General features: G+C 43.6%; 2 protein-coding genes across 3 annotated transcripts in view; both read left to right on the top strand.

Moving 5' to 3' along the window:
- Positions 1–2,661, top strand: part of LOC110500706 (splicing factor 1) — a 13,575-nt gene extending 10,914 nt beyond the window's left edge. For both annotated transcript variants that reach the window (XM_036958153.2, XM_090214794.1), the window contains 2 exons: positions 976–1,134; positions 1,212–2,661. In XM_036958153.2, the coding sequence (XP_036814048.1) occupies positions 976–1,134; positions 1,212–1,543 (491 nt within the window). In that variant the 3' untranslated portion in view covers positions 1,544–2,661. The remainder of the gene's footprint in view (positions 1–975; positions 1,135–1,211) is intronic.
- Positions 2,662–6,248: 3,587 nt separating this feature from the next.
- On the top strand, positions 6,249–19,564 carry LOC110500703 (glycogen phosphorylase, muscle form). The gene is made up of 20 exons (XM_036958152.2): positions 6,249–7,001; positions 9,103–9,204; positions 9,572–9,650; positions 9,793–9,896; positions 10,103–10,234; positions 10,539–10,650; positions 10,908–10,990; positions 11,265–11,408; positions 11,742–11,834; positions 11,986–12,132; positions 13,989–14,152; positions 14,293–14,407; positions 14,531–14,632; positions 14,746–14,893; positions 14,977–15,035; positions 15,899–16,040; positions 16,203–16,410; positions 16,705–16,839; positions 16,946–17,012; positions 17,655–19,564. Exons 1-20 carry the CDS (start codon positions 6,558–6,560, stop codon positions 17,805–17,807), a joined length of 2,733 nt encoding a protein of 910 aa, XP_036814047.2. The 5' UTR covers positions 6,249–6,557; the 3' UTR covers positions 17,808–19,564.
- The last annotated feature ends 110 nt before the right edge of the window (positions 19,565–19,674 follow it).

The raw sequence follows: 19,674 nt of genomic DNA, 5'->3' as shown, positions 1-19,674 counted from the left end.
GAATTGTATTGTGAAAGCCTAACACTGTAAGATCCTATTTTAGAACTTAACTAGTGATGTTGGCAATAGAACAGGCCTGATGTTCACCAGACCCAGATTTATAATGGACTGTTTTTGAATCGTGAAAACAACAGTAATTGTGTGACTGTGGCGATGCAGGGCTGTGTTCTAATCAAAAGAACCCCAAATGTGGTTCCTGTTGTTCCTCAATGGCACAGCTAGCAGAGCTCAAACCCGCACCTTGTAGTTGACTATTATTATTATTATTGCAATTGTTTGTATTACTTTTTAAACGTATTGTAGACTTATTTGAGTCATAAGTGCATTGAAATGACAGGAACTGTGTACACTTTGGAGAGGTTGGATTTTTCAAACATTGTTCAACTGACGACCAAGGTCAGCCTGCATGCACCCGTCACGCTAGAGAGCGATGAGCCAATTAAAGCCCCCTGGCCAAACCCTCTCCTAACCTGGATGACGCTGGGCCAATTGTGCGGCTTCCTATGAAACTGCTGGCCACGGCCGGTTGTGGCACAGCCCGGGAATGAACCCGGGTCTGTAATAATGCCTCTCACTATGCTGCAGTGCCTTAGATCGCTGCACCACTCAGGAGGCCCCCAATTAGACCTTTTACTCAAACCCTTGTAATTCCTTTGTCATGTAGCAGCTTCCCCACATTTTCCAGGAATTTTCTTACGTTATTGAATGTATCCAGAGTGTTTTCAGATTTCTTTATCAACAAATGAGGGGAAAAGTACAGTAAATGGAAAATGCACACAAAAATCAAGTGTGTTTGGATTCAGTCTTGTGTCAGATGAGATGAGATGTTGTCTGTCTTTGGTCTAATAATTAAAACTGTTCCCTTTTTAGATTGCTACTATGTATATTCTGTTTATCTCTTCTGTAAGGAACATTTCCATTTAGGCCCATTCCCACGAGTGTAAAGTGTTTATATTTTCTCTTATTTGTGTTCAGGTCTGTTGCCTCCACCCATGATGCCACCACCACCTCCACCCCCAAACAACCAGCCTCCCCCTCCACCCTCGGGTCCCCTGCCTCCATGGCAACAGCAGGCCCCTCCGCCCCCTCCCACCAGCAGCATGGCCACTAGTGCACCACTGCCATGGCAACAGAGTAAGAACACTAGCATTGAATCAGTGCAGCATGTTATTTCTAGTGTCTCCCACTAACTAAAGTTCTTTCCTCCCCAGATACGACCACAACGTCCAGTCCTGGCACTGGCAACCTGCCCCCCTGGCAGCAGCCCCAACAGTCCGCTGCCTCGGCTGCCCAGCCCCCTCCCCCCATGGGCAACCCCTCCATGGTCCCACCTCCGCCCGGAGTCCAGCCCCCTCTCCCCCCCGGTGCCCCACCTCCCCCTCCTCCCCCACCCCCCGGCTCGGCCGGCATGATGTATGCCCCTCCACCTCCCCCTCCGCCCATGGATCCCTCCAACTTTGTCACCATGATGGGAATGGGGGTGCCAGGCATGCCCCCCTTCGGTATGCCCCCTGCGCCTCCACCGCCACCCCCCCAAAATTAAACACCCACTGAACCTTCTTAAACACAGTCCTGCTTAGCATGCAGAGAAACTCCTCAAACAAGAGGGAGGTGGTGTGGTTGAATTTGTACATTTGCTTAACTTAATGTTTCTGTTAAAGTTGGTGTGTTTGATCACTCTATACGTTCTGTTTTTTTTTTTGTGTTTTGTTTTAGGCATTTTTTTTATTTTCCAGGGTTTACTCCCTCCATGATTGGTTTATGACTCACTTTGCATACCAAATAACCCACCTCAGACATGTATATGCTTTGGTTTGCCGACTGGACTATGAATGTCCTATTCTCATTCCTTAGTTCTACCTAAAAGTATAACTAGTGTGTTTTTCTGGGTTATAACAGGCTTATAAGCTGTTTGATGGATATTTACCTTGGAAACATTGGTTATGGGGTGATCTATTAAAGTTGAGCTCAAGCTTAGTCGTCATTTTGTCTTCATCTACAGGACATTTTACTGTTCAGATTATCCAGCCAATTTTGTAGGCATGGTAGTCCAATGGCTTCGGCCTTCATTCATCATCATGTTCCATTCACTTGCTATTGGTTTCACTGAGCTGAATATTTTTCTGCTGTTTTTCTAATTGAACCCGATGTGAAGTGTAATTGCTCAAATTTCTTGGACTTCGCATCTCCCTCTTGATTATTTTGTCTGAAAAACGGGTCTTTAGTACTGTTTATTATTTTTATTTTTTTAAAGAAAACAACCTGTGCATTTCAGCAGTTTCTGGTGAGCTTTTTCCCAAGACAGTTAATTTAGGTCCATGTGGATGCAGCAGGGAATAGGATTTTGCATCCTACAGCTGATTGGCTTAAGAGCTGCTCTGAGCAACTTAAATTCTAAGGAAGTCTGATTGGATGCTTACTTGTTCTGTTAACAACCTTTCCCCTCCATGCTTGTATTGCTTCAGCAAAATCACAACCCTATTTCAGTTCCCTTTAGTTACTTGAGTTCATGAGGAAAAAAATAAACTGTTAGGTGACATTATACAATTGTAATTTTTACTCTATTTTTGGAAATGGTTTGTCAGCCTTGTGTTGGGTCTAGCCTGAATTAATAGTCCTTGCAATGTCGCTTGATTGTTTATTAAACTCATCTTTAACTAATTTTGCAGTCTGTGTTTTTCTTTTCTCTGCCTTGTAAACTGTCTTATTTCCTCAATGACACTTGAATACAGCTTCCACAGACAATTGTTTTGACCTGTAGTCTAGACAGAAGGCTTGCTGGCTCAGCCTCACTTTAGATAAAAGCCCAGTGGTATAGGCACAGATGGAACAAAGATCCAGATATTTCACTGGATGTTAATGCAAAGCATCTGCTTGGTGTTTCCACTCACTACCAAATATGCTAGTGAGAGGAAGCCCATTGGCGGGCAGTGGGAGAAGATGGAGCGAGATGGATTTTGGCAGATATTCTACAATATTTTTCATTGAAACATTTGATCTCAATACTGTTTTCTGTTCCCAAAACTAGAATCTTATGAACAGTGAACAGGTTTGTGACTTTCCATTTGCAAAAAAAAAAAGTTTTAAATTGCGTTTAGGAGTGCAAAGGCGAATTGAGTAACTGCACACGCACTTCAGAGTAGGCGTTCCAAAATGAAAATATGCAGATAATACTAGAACGCTTCAATTAGATCTCGCTTGCTTGTGCTGGGTTCTGCCCCCCTCCTTGCTTGTTCTGCCCACTATGGCTAATTTATTCCCATTGGAAACGACAGGCTGTCTTGGTTTAGTTATAAAAAATCTTTGGTATGAGGCTGTTTTCTGTGTACTGCACTACTGCATCCAATAAGTTTTGTTTTACTGTTTTGTCTCCTATGCTCTATCACAGACTTTCGGCTGTGGTAAGGCGAAAGCAACCAACTGAAGTCGGGGAGGTGCATCTACAACAGCCGAAAGTTGGACTCTAATCAAATCAAACAAGTTTATTTGTCACGTGCCCTGAATACAACAGGTGTAGACCTTACAGTGAAATGCTTACTTAAAGGCTCTAACCAATAGTGCAAAAAATATGTGAACAATAGGTAAGGAAATAAAAACAACAGTAAAAAGACGGAAAAAAAGACAGTGGAAAAACAGGCAGCTTAGCCCCAGTGATGTACTGGGCCGTACTCGCTACCCTCTAGTGCCTTGCGGTCGGAGGCCAAGCAGTTGCCGTACCAGGCAGTGATGCATCCAATCAGGATGCTCTCGATGGTGCAGCTGTAGAACCTTTTGGGGATCTCAGAACCCATGCCAAATCTTTTTAGTTTCCCGAGGGGGAATAGGATTTGTCGTGCCCTCTTCACGACTGTCGGTGTGTTTGGACCATTCTAGTTTGTTGATGTGGACACCAAGGAACTTGAAGCTCTCAACCTGGTCCACTACAGCCCCGTCGATGAGAATGGGGGCATACTCTGTCCTCCTTTACATTTCGTCCACAATCATATCCTTAGTCTCGGTTACGTTGAGGGATAGGTTGTTATTCTGGCACCTCCCGGCCAGGTCTTTGACGACCTCCCTATAGGCTGTCTCGTCGTTGGCGGTGATCAGGCCTACTACTGTTGTGTAGTCTGCAAACTTAATGATGGTGTTGGAGTCGTGCCTGGCCATGCAGTCATGGGTGAACAGGGAGTACAGTAGGGGACTGAGAACGTACCCCTGGGGAGCTCCAGTGTTGAGGATCAGCGTGGCAGATGTGTTGCTACCTACCCTCACCACCTGGAGGCGTCCCGTAGGGAGGTCCGGGATCCATGTGGAGAGGTAGGTGTTTAGTCCCAGGATCCTTAGCTTAGTGATAAGCTTTGAGGGTACTATGGTGTTGAACGCTGAGCTGTAGTCAATGAATAGCATTCTCACATAAGTGTTCCTTTTGTCCAGGTGGGAAAGGGCAGTGTGGAGTGCAATAGAGATTGCATCATCTGTGGATCTGTTTGGGCGGTATGCAAATTGGGGTGGGTCTAGGGTTTCTGGGATGTGGTTTTCCAAAAGCAAGGCTCAGATCAGCATGGCAGTGTTGCCATTGTTAATAAGAAATATATTTCTAATGTTGAAATGAACACATCTCCAACCCCGATATCAGACACTCACAAACTGAAATGTGTAGACACTGTACAACCAATTAGTGAGAGAGCATCAAATATCACATTCATTTGTACAGTATAGGCTAAATCCAGTGGTGTAAAGTACTTAAGTACTACTTAAGTATTTTTGGGGGGGGTATCTGTACTTTACTATTGAACTTTTTGACAACTTCCACAACAGTCCTAAACAAAATGATGTACTTTTTACTCCATACATTTTCCCTGACACCCAAAAGTCTGTTACATTTTGAATGCTTAGCCGAACATGAAAAGGGTCCAATTCACACACTTTTTAAAAACTTTTTAAAAACTACTTTTAACACTTAGCTATATTTTAGCAATTACATTTACTTTTGATATTTAAGTACATTACAAGTCAAAAGTTTCGATACACCTACTCATTCAAGGGTTTTTCTTTATTTTTAGTGTTTTATAGTGAAGACATCAAAACTATAAAATAACATACAGTGAGGGAAAAAAGTATTTGATCCCCTGCTGATTTTGTGCATTTGCCCACTGACAAAGAAATGATCAGTCTATAATTTTAATGGTAGGTTTATTTGAACAGTGAGAAACAGAATAACAACAAAAAAAATCCAGAAAAACGCATGCAAAAAATTTATAAATTGATTTGCATTTTAATGAGGGAAATAAGAAACAGACAAACTAGACATACAACATAGAATGCCCACTCAGATCACACCCTGACCAAACAAAATATATAAACATACAAAGCAAACTATGGTCAGGGCGTGACAGGTGGCTACTTTGAAGATTCTAAAATATATTTTGATTTGTTTAACACATTTTTGGTCACTACGTGATTCCATGTGTTATTTCATAGTTTTGATGTCTTCACTATTATTCTACAATGTAGAAAATGAAGAAAACCCTGGAATGGGTAGGTGCGTCCAAACGTTTGACTGGTACTGTATATTTAAAACCAAATACTTTTAGACTTTTACTCATGTAGTATTTTACTGGGGGACTTTCACTTTTACTTGAGTCATTTTCTATTAAGGTATCTTGACTTTTACTCAAGTATGAAAATTCGATACTTTTTCCACCACTGGCTAAATCCACCATAGGCTTCGTATGAATCGCGGGCAAGTTTCAGTCACGTATATGGATGGTCACGTTCGCATGGGTCAAACAAACGCCCTTTTCTTTCGCTTATATACAACGTGGCTATTAATAGATTTCATGATCAAATTCCTATAGGGTGGATCATTGGTCCTGGATAATAATAATAACAACAATAATAAGGCTTGGACAGGCAATGCACATCGTTCTTTGAAAACCAGTTGCATGTATTTTGCACCGAGACTGTCCACCACCACCCTGTAAGACATCATGAATAAAGGACCCTCTAATACTGTACAGTGTATACAATCATTTTGTATTGATTAAATAGAATCTTTGTGTTTTCTGCGGAATCGACATGTGATCGAGCTCAGCGAATATTTCGTTGTCCAGAACGAAAGGCATTTCACTGTACTTGTACATGTATCCAGGCAGACAGAATATTCTACCCAAATAACATGCTATACATCACCGCAGTCCCGACAGCTGATAGGCTACATGGCTCACACCCCTCATGTACACTCCTCAATGCCATCATCCCTTCTCAGCTGTTCGAGGGAGGTCTTTTTTTTTGGGGGGGGGGGGGGGGGGGGGGGATTGGGGGGGTCTCGTTAAATTAATAGTGAATATCCCTCCCTGCATATTGTCATGGTCTGTGCTATTTGGAATCCTTGGGACGTCCGGGATCAAAGGCCATTGGGATTGAAATGGCAAATGGTTAAGGTAAGGGTTAAGGTTAGGATAAGGGTAGGGGTTAGGTTACGGACGTCCTAAGCATACCGTATAGCATTAACCATTATTGTCACGAAGAGGATCAACTGTCAATTGGGCTGGAGGTTCTGTAAGACCCGCCCTATGTGCTCGACAGTTTGTATGTGCGTTTATATATATAACAGTGCAGGTCTGGCATACCAACTCTGGTGTCCACACTTTGACGAGACAGAGGGAGGAAGGAAGGACACACAGTGTGACACGCGAAGCCATCTCCCATCATCCTCGGTTGATATTTGCCTTTCGGATCTACAGTCGCACAATAGAAAATACGCATTTACCAAGATGCCCAAGCCACTGACAGACCAGGATAAGAGGAAGCAGATATCGGTGCGGGGGCTTGCAGGAGTGGAAAATGTTTCAGACCTTAAGACCAATTTTAATCGCCATCTCCACTTTACTCTGGTAAAGGACCGAAATGTGGCGACCAAACGGGACTACTACTTCGCCTTGGCCAACACTGTCCGCGACCATCTGGTGGGCAGATGGATCAGGACGCAGCAGCACTACTATGAGAAAGACCCCAAAGTAAGCAAGCAATATGGTTGCCGCAGTGTCATAGTGATCCCATCCCCTCGCACGCTACTCGGCACGTACGCCTCTGTCAGACTCCGGAAAGTGGGAGGGATGGCTTCCCAGGGAAATATTACTGCGCAGTATGTTCAATGATGCTGAAGTATAGACTAGGGATGCGCTTCAGACGCTCTAGTTACAGAAACGTTATGTTTATAACATGTATTTAAGTAGCCTACCTATTTCATCTGCAATGTAATTATGCGGTGAACATGAGAATGCCGAATTCTGGATTGAGCGCTCCAAAGCCCCTTACAAGTTACATAACCATGTTGTGCATCTCTGGATGAGAACACGACTCAGTAAACGTTTGTCTCTCTCTATTCTAACAGGGAATGCATCTGACGATGCATTGATAGCTGAAATGCAAGCTAGTGCTTGACACTTGTAGAATGACACTAATGCAGCGCACTGTTTAATGGGAGTCAGTCAACTGGTTGTTAACTATGTATTGCGTAAAAGGATAGCCTAGAAGTTGCTGTAACCCAAACCAAATGTTTACATAGTAGCCTAAAAACTGTCCAGACACATTATATGTGTTAAATTCTTTTGGAGATGGATATTAGCTGTTAGCTGTTAATTCTATTTTCTATCTCATACATATCAGTGGCACAGAAACAATGATTTATCAATGAATTGAACCAGAACGCACCAGAGGCTCTCTCTGTCTGATCCAATGAAGCTGATAGAACATTGTGTATGACACAATCAGCATCATACCAGTATAGCCACATTCATTATTATGGTTGGTAAGGGAACAAAATAACTGTTATTTTTGTGTGCAGAAGAGCAGATATCATGTTGATTGTATGATATGGTAACTTATAACAGAAATATAATTGAAAAGGTCTGCAGTGTCATTAGGCTCATAACTCCTGGCCCTGAGCTACAGGCTTTGAATGACATTCATTTTATCAGTGTCCGGAGGTCAACCTTTATAAAGTCAAAGTCCCTGAGAACATATTTGCCCAATGCCTCCAAACAAATATATTGTAATTTGTGTCCACTAATCCTTAGTTGATAACACCTAGTCATCGGACTCCGGTTCAACTACATTTTTGGTATTTGTACATTTCACATATAAATATGGCTATGTAGGTTACATAAGCAGAAGAACAATACATGCTCCCTAAAGTCATCAAATTTACAACCCACAGTAATAAAATCTGTCCTGTTGTTTTGTGTGTTAATGCAACCCCATCTGCACCAATCTCCCTAGTCGCTCGAACATTTAGGAACTGATCACCAATGCTGCTATATTTATATCCAGGGACTAGATGCCTTTGTCACTTTATCTTAGTCACACTTAATGGGACAGTGGTGCGCTCTGTTTTCAATTTCCACATTTGCATTCCCCCGATTGTCGAAGAACAACCTTTGAGATGTCAAAGGTCAATCAAAGGCTCAGGTGTCAACCCCTCCCAACTATTCATGTAGGATCACACCACCCTGCTCAACGCTGTTATAGTACTGTAGTGACCTTAGAAATAGTCAAGCAGAAGAGCCATTTCATTTCATAGCTTCAGTGTGAGTAACATACCCCATACATTAATTGGAACGTGAACGATTATATGATGTACAATGTACATTTCCTCTGTATAATGTTGTAATGGGTGGAGACAGGCTGCAGAGAAATATTATACGGACATACAGTAAGTACAGTGTTGATTAATTCGTTAGGATTTCAGGCCAGGAACAGAATGCTGGCACTGTTTTCTGCACTCTTTATATAGGTTGTTATGAGACCTTGGGGTGTACTGAGCGTGCCTTAAAGAAACTAAAATCAGACTCCACTGGCAGGGAGTTCCAAGTGAGTCCAAACACACTCACAATGAGCTGTTGCTTGACTGGTCGCCAAGAATAGCACTCCTGTTGTTGGCAGCACCTGCTCTCTCCCTCTGGCCACAGCCGCTGCCCAAGGGTCATAGACAATGTGGCATTTTCGCAGGGCAACCACATGGGGGCACACTACTGTTGGGTGGCTGAAGGTGTTTAATATTGACACTGTACTGCATTAACTCTCCTTGATGAACCTTCCCCTGCTGTTCCTCTCTAGCGTGTGTATTACCTGTCCCTTGAGTTCTACATGGGGCGCACCCTGCAGAATACAATGGTGAACCTGGCTCTGGAGAACGCATGCGACGAGGCTACCTATCAGGTGAGAGATGGATCGGCCTTAGGCCACTCCTGGACCCTGACAGTGGACCATCATAATTACCTCAACCTAGAACATTGCGTCTGACACACACTGCAGAGGCTATGTAACTGGCACATTGAACATTTATGCAACTGAAAATAAGTGTTTTTTCTCACACTTCATTCAAGATTCAAGGATACTTTCTTATATAAGAATTTCAGGTAACTTGTCCTTCTCTGAGATGGAACACTGCGCCATTTCCATATATTCAGAAGAAAAAGCTTTTCCTAATACATTATTAATGTAGCTCCATCCTCCCTCATTGCATAATGTATTATAGACTAATGAAGAACTATGAATCTTAACAATTTATCTTCATCTTCATCAGTTGGGCCTGGACATGGAGGAGCTGCAGGACATTGAGGAAGATGCCGGCCTGGGAAATGGTGGCCTTGGACGGCTCGCCGGTGAGTTCCTCCTCCTTGGCTCTCTATTGGTCTACCTCGCTGTTTCCCCCCTAGAAATAGTGTTGCCAACGACAGTGATGCTCAGTGGTCAGGACAACCCTGTCTCACCCCATCTCTCTCGCCCCTCCCCCTGTGCTATCAGCCTGCTTCCTAGATTCCATGGCGTCTCTGGGACTGGCAGCTTACGGCTACGGCATCCGCTATGAGTTCGGCATCTTCAACCAGAAAATTGTGAATGGCTGGCAGGTAGTTTAACTGGCAAAGTTGACTATATGTATGTATGTCTGTGTCTTTGATTACATGTTAGTCAGTGTAAATAGTCATTTTCGGGGTTGTTGGAGTCATGCGCTTTAGATGGTCAAATTATTTTATGAATAATTTCTCACATTTGCACATATTTGTAAACTAGTCATAGTGAACTCATGAAGCTGTATAATCATGATAATCGACAGGTAGAGGAGGCTGACGATTGGCTGCGCTACGGCAACCCCTGGGAGAAGGCCCGCCCAGAGTACATGCGACCCGTCCACTTCTACGGCAGAGTGGAGCACACCCCCGAGGGTGTGAAATGGGTCGACACACAGGTGAGAGACTTCATACAGACGATACAACATAGAAATAGTCATCATTGTGGACGTAACTAAACATTACATGGCACCTCTACATTAACAGGTAGTGTTGGCCCTTCTACATTAACAGGTAGTGTTGATCTTTCTACATTAACAGGTAGTGTTGGCACCTCTACATTAACAGGTAGTGTTGGCCCTTCTACATTAACAGGTAGTGTTGGCCCTTCTACATTAACAGGTAGTGTTGGCCCTTCTACATTAACAGGTAGTGTTGGCACCTCTACATTAACAGGTAGTGTTGGCCCTTCTACATTAACAGGTAGTGTTGGCCCTTCCTTATGACACCCCAGTCCCTGGCTACAGGAACAACGTTGTGAACACCATGAGACTGTGGTCTGCCAAGGCCCCTTGTGATTTCAACCTGAAAGACTGTGAGTTACTTCTGGACTGTTTGGGCTTGTCTGTGTCTGCTTTATTGTTTAAACCTACTGATTAAATTATGCATTAATGAAAATGTTTACAACCTTTGTAACATTATTATCAGTAATCAAATTCAACCATCAGTTTTATTTTCCATAATCTAATTCAACAATCATGATGTTGATTGTCCTGATGGGAGCTGGAAAACAGTACTAGGCAAGACATTTGAAATGCTAGATGTGACCACAGCATTTTGTTTGTTCTACAGTCAATGTGGGTGGCTATATTCAAGCTGTGCTGGACAGAAACTTGGCTGAGAACATCTCCCGTGTTCTGTACCCCAATGACAACGTGAGTAGAACCCAGTGTTGATTTGAACCTTTATTTAGCCAGACGAATTCTAAGAACAAATTCTTATCGACAATGACGATTCATTGTAACGAATCAATGAGTTTTCCTAATGCTGTCAAAAACATTTCATCCATTTTAAAGTGTTATGTCTCCTGCTCAACATAGACACTGGTTCCTGTAAGAATGAATTTCAGCTGAGTCATCAAAGCACTTCTCTGACAACATCATAATAATAATAGAGTGTGATGGACTGTGGTCCTGTTTTTGACCCCAGTTCTTCGAGGGGAAGGAGCTTCGTCTGAAGCAGGAGTACTTTGTGGTGGCGGCCACTCTGCAGGACATCGTCCGTCGCTTCAAGTCCTCCAAGTTCGGCTCCACTGAGGTTGTGCGCGTTGACCTGTCCACCCTACCTGACAAGGTTAGATGGATACGATAGATAGTCTAGGACGCTAAGTGTATGTTCTAACTGAATTTATGCATCTAAGTACCATATAGTCTCCAAACGGCTTTGTTCACCGAGCACACTCCGGTATGATGTCAACGACACAATGTGCTTCCACTTCTGCATTGCTTGCTATTTGGGGTTTTAGACTGGGTTTCTGTATAAGCACTTTGTGACATCGGCTGATGTGAAAAGGGCTTGATAAATACATTTGAATGTGAGACTATGTGTTCACATGCAACAGTTTCCTCCCCTAACTGTGTCTTCCAACTGTATTGTCTGATGCCCTCTCCCCGGCCTGTATTGTAGGTGGCCATCCAGCTGAACGACACCCACCCTGCCATGGCCATCCCTGAGCTGATGAGGATCTTGTTGGACACGGAGCACCAGAAATGGGAGAAGGTATAGTGCTGGTCCCCCTGCTAAAGCAATGATACATACAAGTGTAAAGAATACTTACCACAAATGGGGAAATGCTCCTAAATGGATTCACCAAACATTAACCAAAACAATTTCCTTCTACATGTATCATTGTATTTCCCCCATCTCTCAGGCCTGGGACATCTGCACACGTACCTGTGCCTACACCAACCACACCGTCCTGCCTGAGGCTCTGGAGCGCTGGCCCACAGACCTGCTCCAGAACCTTCTGCCCAGACACCTGGAGATCATCTACGAGATCAACCGACGTCACCTGGAGGTAGAGCCAAACACTCCTGTAACATACAGTATTACAGCCATACGAGTGTACGTATACAGGGCACTCCTGTAACACACAGTATTACAGCCATACGAGTGTACGTATACAGGGCACTCCTGTAACACACAGTATTACAGCCATACGAGTGTACGTATACAGGGCACTCCTGTAACACACAGTATTACAGCCATACGAGTGTACGTATACAGGGCATTCAGAAAGTATTCAGACCCCTTCACTTTTTCCACATTTTGTTATGTTACATCCTTATTCTAAAATGGATGAAATTGTTTTTTTCCCCCTCATCAAATCTACACACAATACCCCATAATGACAAAGCAAAAACAGGTTTTTAGAAGTGTTAGCAAATGTATTAAAAATAAAAATGTCACATTTAGTATTCAGATCTTTTACTCAGTACTTTGTTGAAGCACCTTTGGCAGCGATTACAGCCTCGAGTCTTGTTGTTAGCTGCAAGCTTGGCACACCTGTATTTGGGGAGTTTCTCCCATTTGTTTTAGGGGAGTTTCTCCCATTCTTCTCTGCAGATCCTCTCAAGCTCTGTCAGGTTGGATGGGGAGCATTTCTGCACAGCTATTTTCAGGTCTCTCCAGAGATGTTCAATCGGGTTCAAGTCCGGGCTCTGGCTGGGCCACTCAAAGACATTCAGAGACATGTTCCGAAGCCACTCTTGCATTGTCTTGGCTGTATGCTTAGGATCGTTGTCCTGTTGGAAGGTGAACCTTCACTCCAGTATTAGGTCCTGAGTGCACTGGAGCAGGTTTCCATCAAGGAGCTCTCTCATCTTTCCCTCAATCCTGACTAGTCTCCCAGTACCTGCCACTGAAAAACTTCCCCTCAGCATGGTGCTGCCACCACCATGCTTCACTGTAGGGATGGTGCCAGGTTTCCTCCAGATGTGACGCTTGGCATTCAGGCCAAAGATTTCAATCTTGCTTTCATCAGACCAGATACTTGTTTCTCGTGGTCTGAGAGTCCTTTAGGTGCCTTTTGGCAAACTCCAAGCGGGCTGTCAGGTGCATTTTACTGAGGAGTGGCTTTCATCTGGCCCCTCTACCATAAATGCCTGATTGGTGGAGTGCTACAGAGATGGTTGTCCTTCTGGGAGGTTCTCCCATCTCCACAGAGGTATGAACTCTGTCCTGACCTCCCTGACCAATGCCCTTATCTCCCAATTGCTCAGTTTGGCTGGGCAGCCAGCACTAAGAAGAGTCTTGGTGGTTCCAAACTTCTTCCATTTAAGAATGATGGAGGCCTCTGTGTCCTTGGGGACCTTCAATACTGCAGAAATATTTTGGTACCCTTCCCCAGATCTCTGCCTCTACACAATCCTGTCTCGGAGCTCTACAGACAATTCCTTCGACCTCATGGCTTTTTCTCTGACATGCACTGCCAACTGTGGGACCTTATATAGACAGGTGTGTGCCTTTCCAAATCATGTCCAATCAATTGAATTTACCACAGGTAGACTCCAATCAATTTATAGAAACATCTCAAGTATGATCAATGAAAACTTTTTGCAAAGCTTTTTTGCTTTGTCATTATGGGGTATTGAGTGTAGATTGTTCCCCCCCCCCCCAAATCAATCTAATCGATTTTAGAATAAGGCTGTAACGTAACAAAATGTGGAAAAAGTGAATGGGTCTGAATACTTTCCGAATGCACTGTACATGAGAGAATATACTGTAAACATATATTCACGTGCCTGAGAGGATTAGGAGTTAGCTACTGTAAAAAGCAACAACATATCCCTCAATATTTTCTTCTTCAATGTGATGTAAACAAATGGGTGTGAAGGTAATTGTTTCCAATCCTCTTTCTCCTCCTTCCCTCAGCGCATCGCTAAGCTCTACCCCGGGGACCATGATCGTCTGCGCCGCATGTCCCTAGTGGAGGAGGGCGACCAGAAGAAGATCAACATGGCCCACCTGTGCATCGTGGGCTCCCACGCCGTCAACGGAGTGGCCCGCATCCACTCGGACATCCTCAAAGCAACTCTGTACGAAGAAACGCTGTTTTAGTTTGTTTTATTTCAAGCTATTTATGACGCTATCCCTAGCCAATATGGTAACCTGTTTTCCCACTGGCCCCATATGTTGAATGGTATTTGATCTATCAATCATTCATTGAGCCTACTAGGTTCAAGGACTTCTACGAGGTGGACCCCCACAAGTTCCAGAACAAGACCAACGGGATCACGCCCCGACGCTGGCTGGTCATGTGCAACCCTGGGCTGGCTGAAGTCATTGCAGAGGTGTGTGGTGGAGTGTAGCTAAAATCATATCCAAAGTGGAGTGACAGTTGGTGCTAGTGTCGCAGTAGTGTCTGAGAAATGATGATTGTAAAAATGGTTATTTCTGTATGTTTGAATGTTCAGAGGATCGGTGAGGATTACATCCGCGATCTGGACCAACTGAAGAAGTTGCTGGCGTTTGTGGATGACGACTCTTTGATTCATGACATCGCCAAGGTCAAACAGGTCAGAACATAACAATCTCTTGAAATATGTTGTCATTTTCATTCGAGTCACCATCTCAGTCTGAGCCAAGGTCCGTACTATAACTCCTAACACTTTACTGTGTCAATCTGTAGGAGAACAAGCTTAAGTTTTCTGCCTATCTCGAGGAGCACTACAAGGTGAAGATCAACCCCAACTCCATGTTCGACGTTCAAGTCAAGAGGATCCACGAGTACAAGAGGCAGCTGCTCAACTGCCTGCACATCATCACTCTCTACAACCGTGAGTGGTCCTCTGTTCTTTTACAGCATTAGTGAGAAACATTATTCGGTCAACCAAGTTAACCTGTCGTCTTTTTCATTCAGGCATCAAGAAGGAGCCCAACAAGAATTGGACCCCCAGGACTATCATGATTGGAGGAAAGGTGAGCCACAATAGATGTTTGATCAAGTCATTAGGATACAGGTTGTACTGCAAAACTCATTGGATATATTTTGTTAGTATTGGGAATTTTCCAGTACATGTGTGTACATTATACATCTTAAGCAGAATCAATGCATTCTGTATATGTGTCTAGGTCATTAGGCTAAGGGAAGCCATTACCTAGTCCCGTGAGGTTCATTAGACGTGCATTATGAGCATAGGTTTGTATTACTCAAGCACCATTAGACATGCACCTGCATTAGGAGTGTGCGTGTCTGTTTATTTTTGTATCATTGCTATGGTTACGCCACCAATGGAATCTATGTCGTAATGTTTATTTTTGTATCATTGCTATGGTTACGCCACCAATGGAATCTGTGCCCTAATGTTTATTTTTGTATCATTGCTATGGTTACGCCACCAATGGAATCTATGCCCTAATGTCTGTGCCAATAAGAAAATGGAAACCAAGCTAAAATGAGTGCAAGGCAAAAAGATATTTGTGGCTAAATGCCAAAGGGGATGAATCATTAACATAAAGAGGAGTTACTATGTGTGTGACGTAAGGATGAAAACTGTATAAAAGGAGTGTGCCGAGGCTGGAAAGGCAGTTGGTCCATGGGCCAACTCGGCTTGTTACTTTGTAATAAACTCTTATTTGAATTCACAAATAGAGAAATATGATAGAGAAATATGATTGAGCGAATATTTCCACGACATTAGACTGTCCCACATCAGTTTGAGCTGTTTTACCAACTGCTATGGAGACAACGACCAAAGCTGGCAAGACAGCACAAACAGATCTGTGCCCTCTGTATAAGATTTTGGCATCCATGTGATTTCATATTCTCCATTTTTTCCCAGGCTGCCCCTGGGTACCACACGGCAAAGCTGATCATTAGGCTGATCACTGCCATCGGAGAGATTGTCAACCACGACACTGTGGTGGGAGACCGCCTCAAAGTCATCTTCCTGGAGAACTACAAGGTCACTCTAGCAGAGAAAAGTAAATAGTTCACATACTTGCTGCTTTCTTGGTTTTGTTTATGTTCCCATTGGAGTGTAGTTAAGGGGCTTCCCACTTCTTCCACATACATTTTCTCTCTGCCTTATCTCATCTCTCTGTTTCGGTTTCTCTCCTTCTCTCTCTCTGTCTCTCTCTCGCCAGTCATCCCTGCGTCCGACCTGTCTGAGCAGATCTCCACAGCTGGCACTGAGGCGTCTGGCACTGGCAACATGAAGTTCATGCTGAACGGAGCGCTCACCATTGGCACCATGGACGGAGCCAACGTAGAGATGGCCGAGGAGGCCGGAGAAGAGAACCTCTTCATCTTCGGCATGAGGGTGGACGACGTGGATGCCATGGACAAGAGTGGGTAAGACAGTGGGGGGGGGGGTGAATGGATGGACGAAGGGTTCTGATCAGAGATGGTGAAGAAGAAGACATGAGGATTGGCATTGGATGATAGCTTAGGAGAGAACATTTCGAATTACATGGAATGATGCTTACTGGGTAAACTTTGGTGGAGAAGCCAAGACGATTTGCATGGTAAAGGATAGAACCGAAAGAGATAGCTTTTTGGATGACTTGGAAGGAAGGATGATAACTGGCATGCATCCCATAATGGATTTTAAAAATATATTCTTTATAAATGTATCCATCTTCCCAGATATGATGCCATGGACTACTACAACCGCATTCCTGAGCTGAAGCAGGCCATGGACCAGATCGCTGGTGGATTCTTTAGCCCCGACCAGCACGACCTCTTCAAGGACATTGTCAACATGTTGCTGCACCATGACAGGTGGGGGAAAGCGCTGAGTCACAACACCCAAATGCGGACACACTGTACTCTACCGTTATACACGCAGCCACACAATGTCTAACCGAGCATGATGTTTATGTTACAGATTCAAGGTGTTCGCTGACTACGAAGCTTACATCAAATGCCAAGAGAAAGTCAGTGCTCTCTACAAGGTGAGTGTTTCATAGACTGAAAATATTTTTAATATTTTTTTCTTCTTTATTTTTTTTGTATTCTACCCCCAATTTCAATCTCGTTTCATCGCTGCAATTCCCCAACTGTCTCAGGAGAGACGAAAGTCGAGTTATGCGTCCTCAGAAACACGACCCGCCAAACCGTGCTTCTTAACACCCGCCCGCTTAACCCCGAAGCCAGCTGCACCAATGTGTCGGAGGAAACGCTGTTCGACTGACGACCGAGGACAGCCTGTAGGTGCCCGGCCCGCCACAAGGAGTCGCTAGAGCCAAGTATAGCCTCACCGGCCAAACTCTCCCTTAACCTGCTGGGACAGTTGTGCGCCGCCCTTTGGGACTCCTGATCACGGCCAGCTGTGCTACAGCCCGGGATTGAACTTGGGTCTGTAGTGACGCCTCTAGCATTGCGATGCAGTGCCTTAGACCGCTGCACCACTCGGGAGGCCCTGTTTTCTTTCTTTTTTGTAAAGTGTATCGAGACTTGTTAAATGCTCTATAAATAAATTGTGACTTGACTATTCCCCAGTCAGTTATAATAATTTTTACAGATACATAACATAACAGTATTCCTTCCTTCTGCAATGGTTTTAATTTCCCCTCTCTTCCCATCCATCCCAACAGAACCCTAAAGAATGGACCAAGATGGTGATCCACAACATTGCTGGTTGTGGTAAATTTTCTAGCGACCGCACTATCTCCCAGTATGCCCGGGAGATCTGGGGCATGGAGCCCAGCCTGGAAAGGATCCCTGCCCCAGACGATCCTCGCCAATAAACCCCAGGCCTAAAACCAACCTCTGGTTTTTCCACAGCCCCGGCTTCTGGTTTTGCCTCTGGCTGTTCCACAAAAACCATTTTAACTTGAGAAATGGTTTAGAAACCTGAAAGCTCCCTGTAACTAGTACATTTTCATTGTGTCATTTCAGTGTGGTCAGTATTAGTTGATGATTGACTATACATGTAGCAATCCCTGTCCGGCTACGTGATGGCCAATAACCTGATACCACTTTCAACCTCGACATTCAGCATTCATTTTCTCAATGGGCTAATACAAAATCAGCATTCACCTTCTCAATGGGCTAATACAAAATCAACATTCATCTTCTCAATGGGCGAATTCAAAATCAGCATTCACCTTCTCAATGGGCTAATACAAAATCAGCATTCACCTTCTCAATGGGCTAATACAAATCAGCATTCACCTTCTCAATGGGCTAATACAAATCAGCATTCACCTTCTCAATGGGCTAATACAAAATCAGCATTCACCTTCTCAATGGGCTAATACAAAATCAGCATTCATCTTATCAATGAGCTAATACAAAATCAGCATTCATCTTCTCAATGGGCGAATTCAAAATCAGCATTCACCTTCTCAATGGGCTAATACAAATCAGCATTCATCTTCTCAATGGGCGAATTCAAAATCAGCATTCATTTTCTCAATGGGCGAATTCAAAATCAGCATTCACCTTCTCAATGGGCTACAAATCAGCATTCACCTTCTCAATGGGCTAATACAAAATCAGCATTCACCTTCTCAATGGGCTAATACAAAATCAGCATTCACCGTCTCAATGGGTTAATTCAAAATCAGCATTCACCTTCTCACATGTACCAGCAATGCATAGTCAACTGGCTTGTGCAACATGAATAACATGAATAACACTGTTCAGCATCATTTAAGCTAACATGGTTAGAGAATAGACCCTTTAACAGTCAGTAGGGCCAACAAGTAGCTGGAAACCTCACCACTGTCTAATGGTACCAAAACCATGTCTTCCAAGAATGAGACATGGTGGGACATAGAGCCTTATCAAAATAAGCACGTTCTTCTCACATAGACACTGTGATTCTACACTACTGGTTCGGCCTGCGAAGGACCACCTCTTTACTCATATCTGCACCAAATAACCACTCAAGTTGAAGGGACTTGGTTAACATGCGTGATCCTTGATGTTATAAAACTGTTTGCTCAATGTATGTCTGTATGTCGAATGTAGTAATTTGTGCGTGTTATTAATGCTTGTGTTTTGGGTAGCCCACACACAATCCTTATTGCTGAAATACTTTCTGCTATAAGCTGCGTTTTGTTTAGAATGATCCCATCAGTATATCCTCAAAACGTTGTTCCAGTGTTGGAAAATGATCCTTCATATAGTGCAACAAACTAAGCCTTCTCTCCTCCACATTCTCTGCCTAATACCTCTCTGAGTGACTATAATGCTGCCTTAATAACTAAGCTGTGTCTGTAGTTGTTCAGCCTAAAGTGACCCCTCACTGTTAAGCTGCAAGTCTTTTTTGATGTTCAGATAAATAACAATTTCTGGTACAATAGTATTTCTCACTGTTTGGAAGTGTTGACTTAGTGTTAACTACTGAATCACTAGTAATTGAGTGTGTCGGGTTGATAAAGATTGCACATGTCCAGTAGTTTTCTTCCATTAGAGAGACTCTAAGCACTTAAAGCTTCAAACTCTGCATTCTCTTGTCAATGTGAAACAACAGTCAATAAAGGAGACAAAGTTACAACACTTGTGTGATATTTTGTTACTTTCCAAAATGGCTACATTCACTCATCGCTTGTATGTCGAGATGGTTGTGTGTCTACCAATCAAAACTGAGCAAATTTCTACGCGAAA

Source organism: Oncorhynchus mykiss, chromosome 21 (genome assembly GCF_057628025.1).
Source record: "Oncorhynchus mykiss isolate SJ-2025 chromosome 21, ASM5762802v1, whole genome shotgun sequence".
Lineage (NCBI taxonomy): Eukaryota > Metazoa > Chordata > Actinopteri > Salmoniformes > Salmonidae > Oncorhynchus > Oncorhynchus mykiss.
Note: the sequence above shows the minus strand (reverse complement) of the source record. Positions and strands in the feature narration are given on the sequence as shown.

What these genes read in the sequence shown, in the direction of transcription:
- LOC110500703 (XM_036958152.2), top strand. Translation starts at nt 6,558, where the DNA reads ATGTGCTCGACAGTTTGTATGTGCGTTTATATATATAACAGTGCAGGT. An exon ending in GCGACGAGGCTACCTATCAG is followed by an intron (nt 9,205 to 9,571) that starts GTGAGAGATGGA and finishes CATCTTCATCAG; the next exon opens with TTGGGCCTGGACATGGAGGA. An exon ending in TCAACCGACGTCACCTGGAG is followed by an intron (nt 12,133 to 13,988) that starts GTAGAGCCAAAC and finishes TCCTTCCCTCAG; the next exon opens with CGCATCGCTAAGCTCTACCC.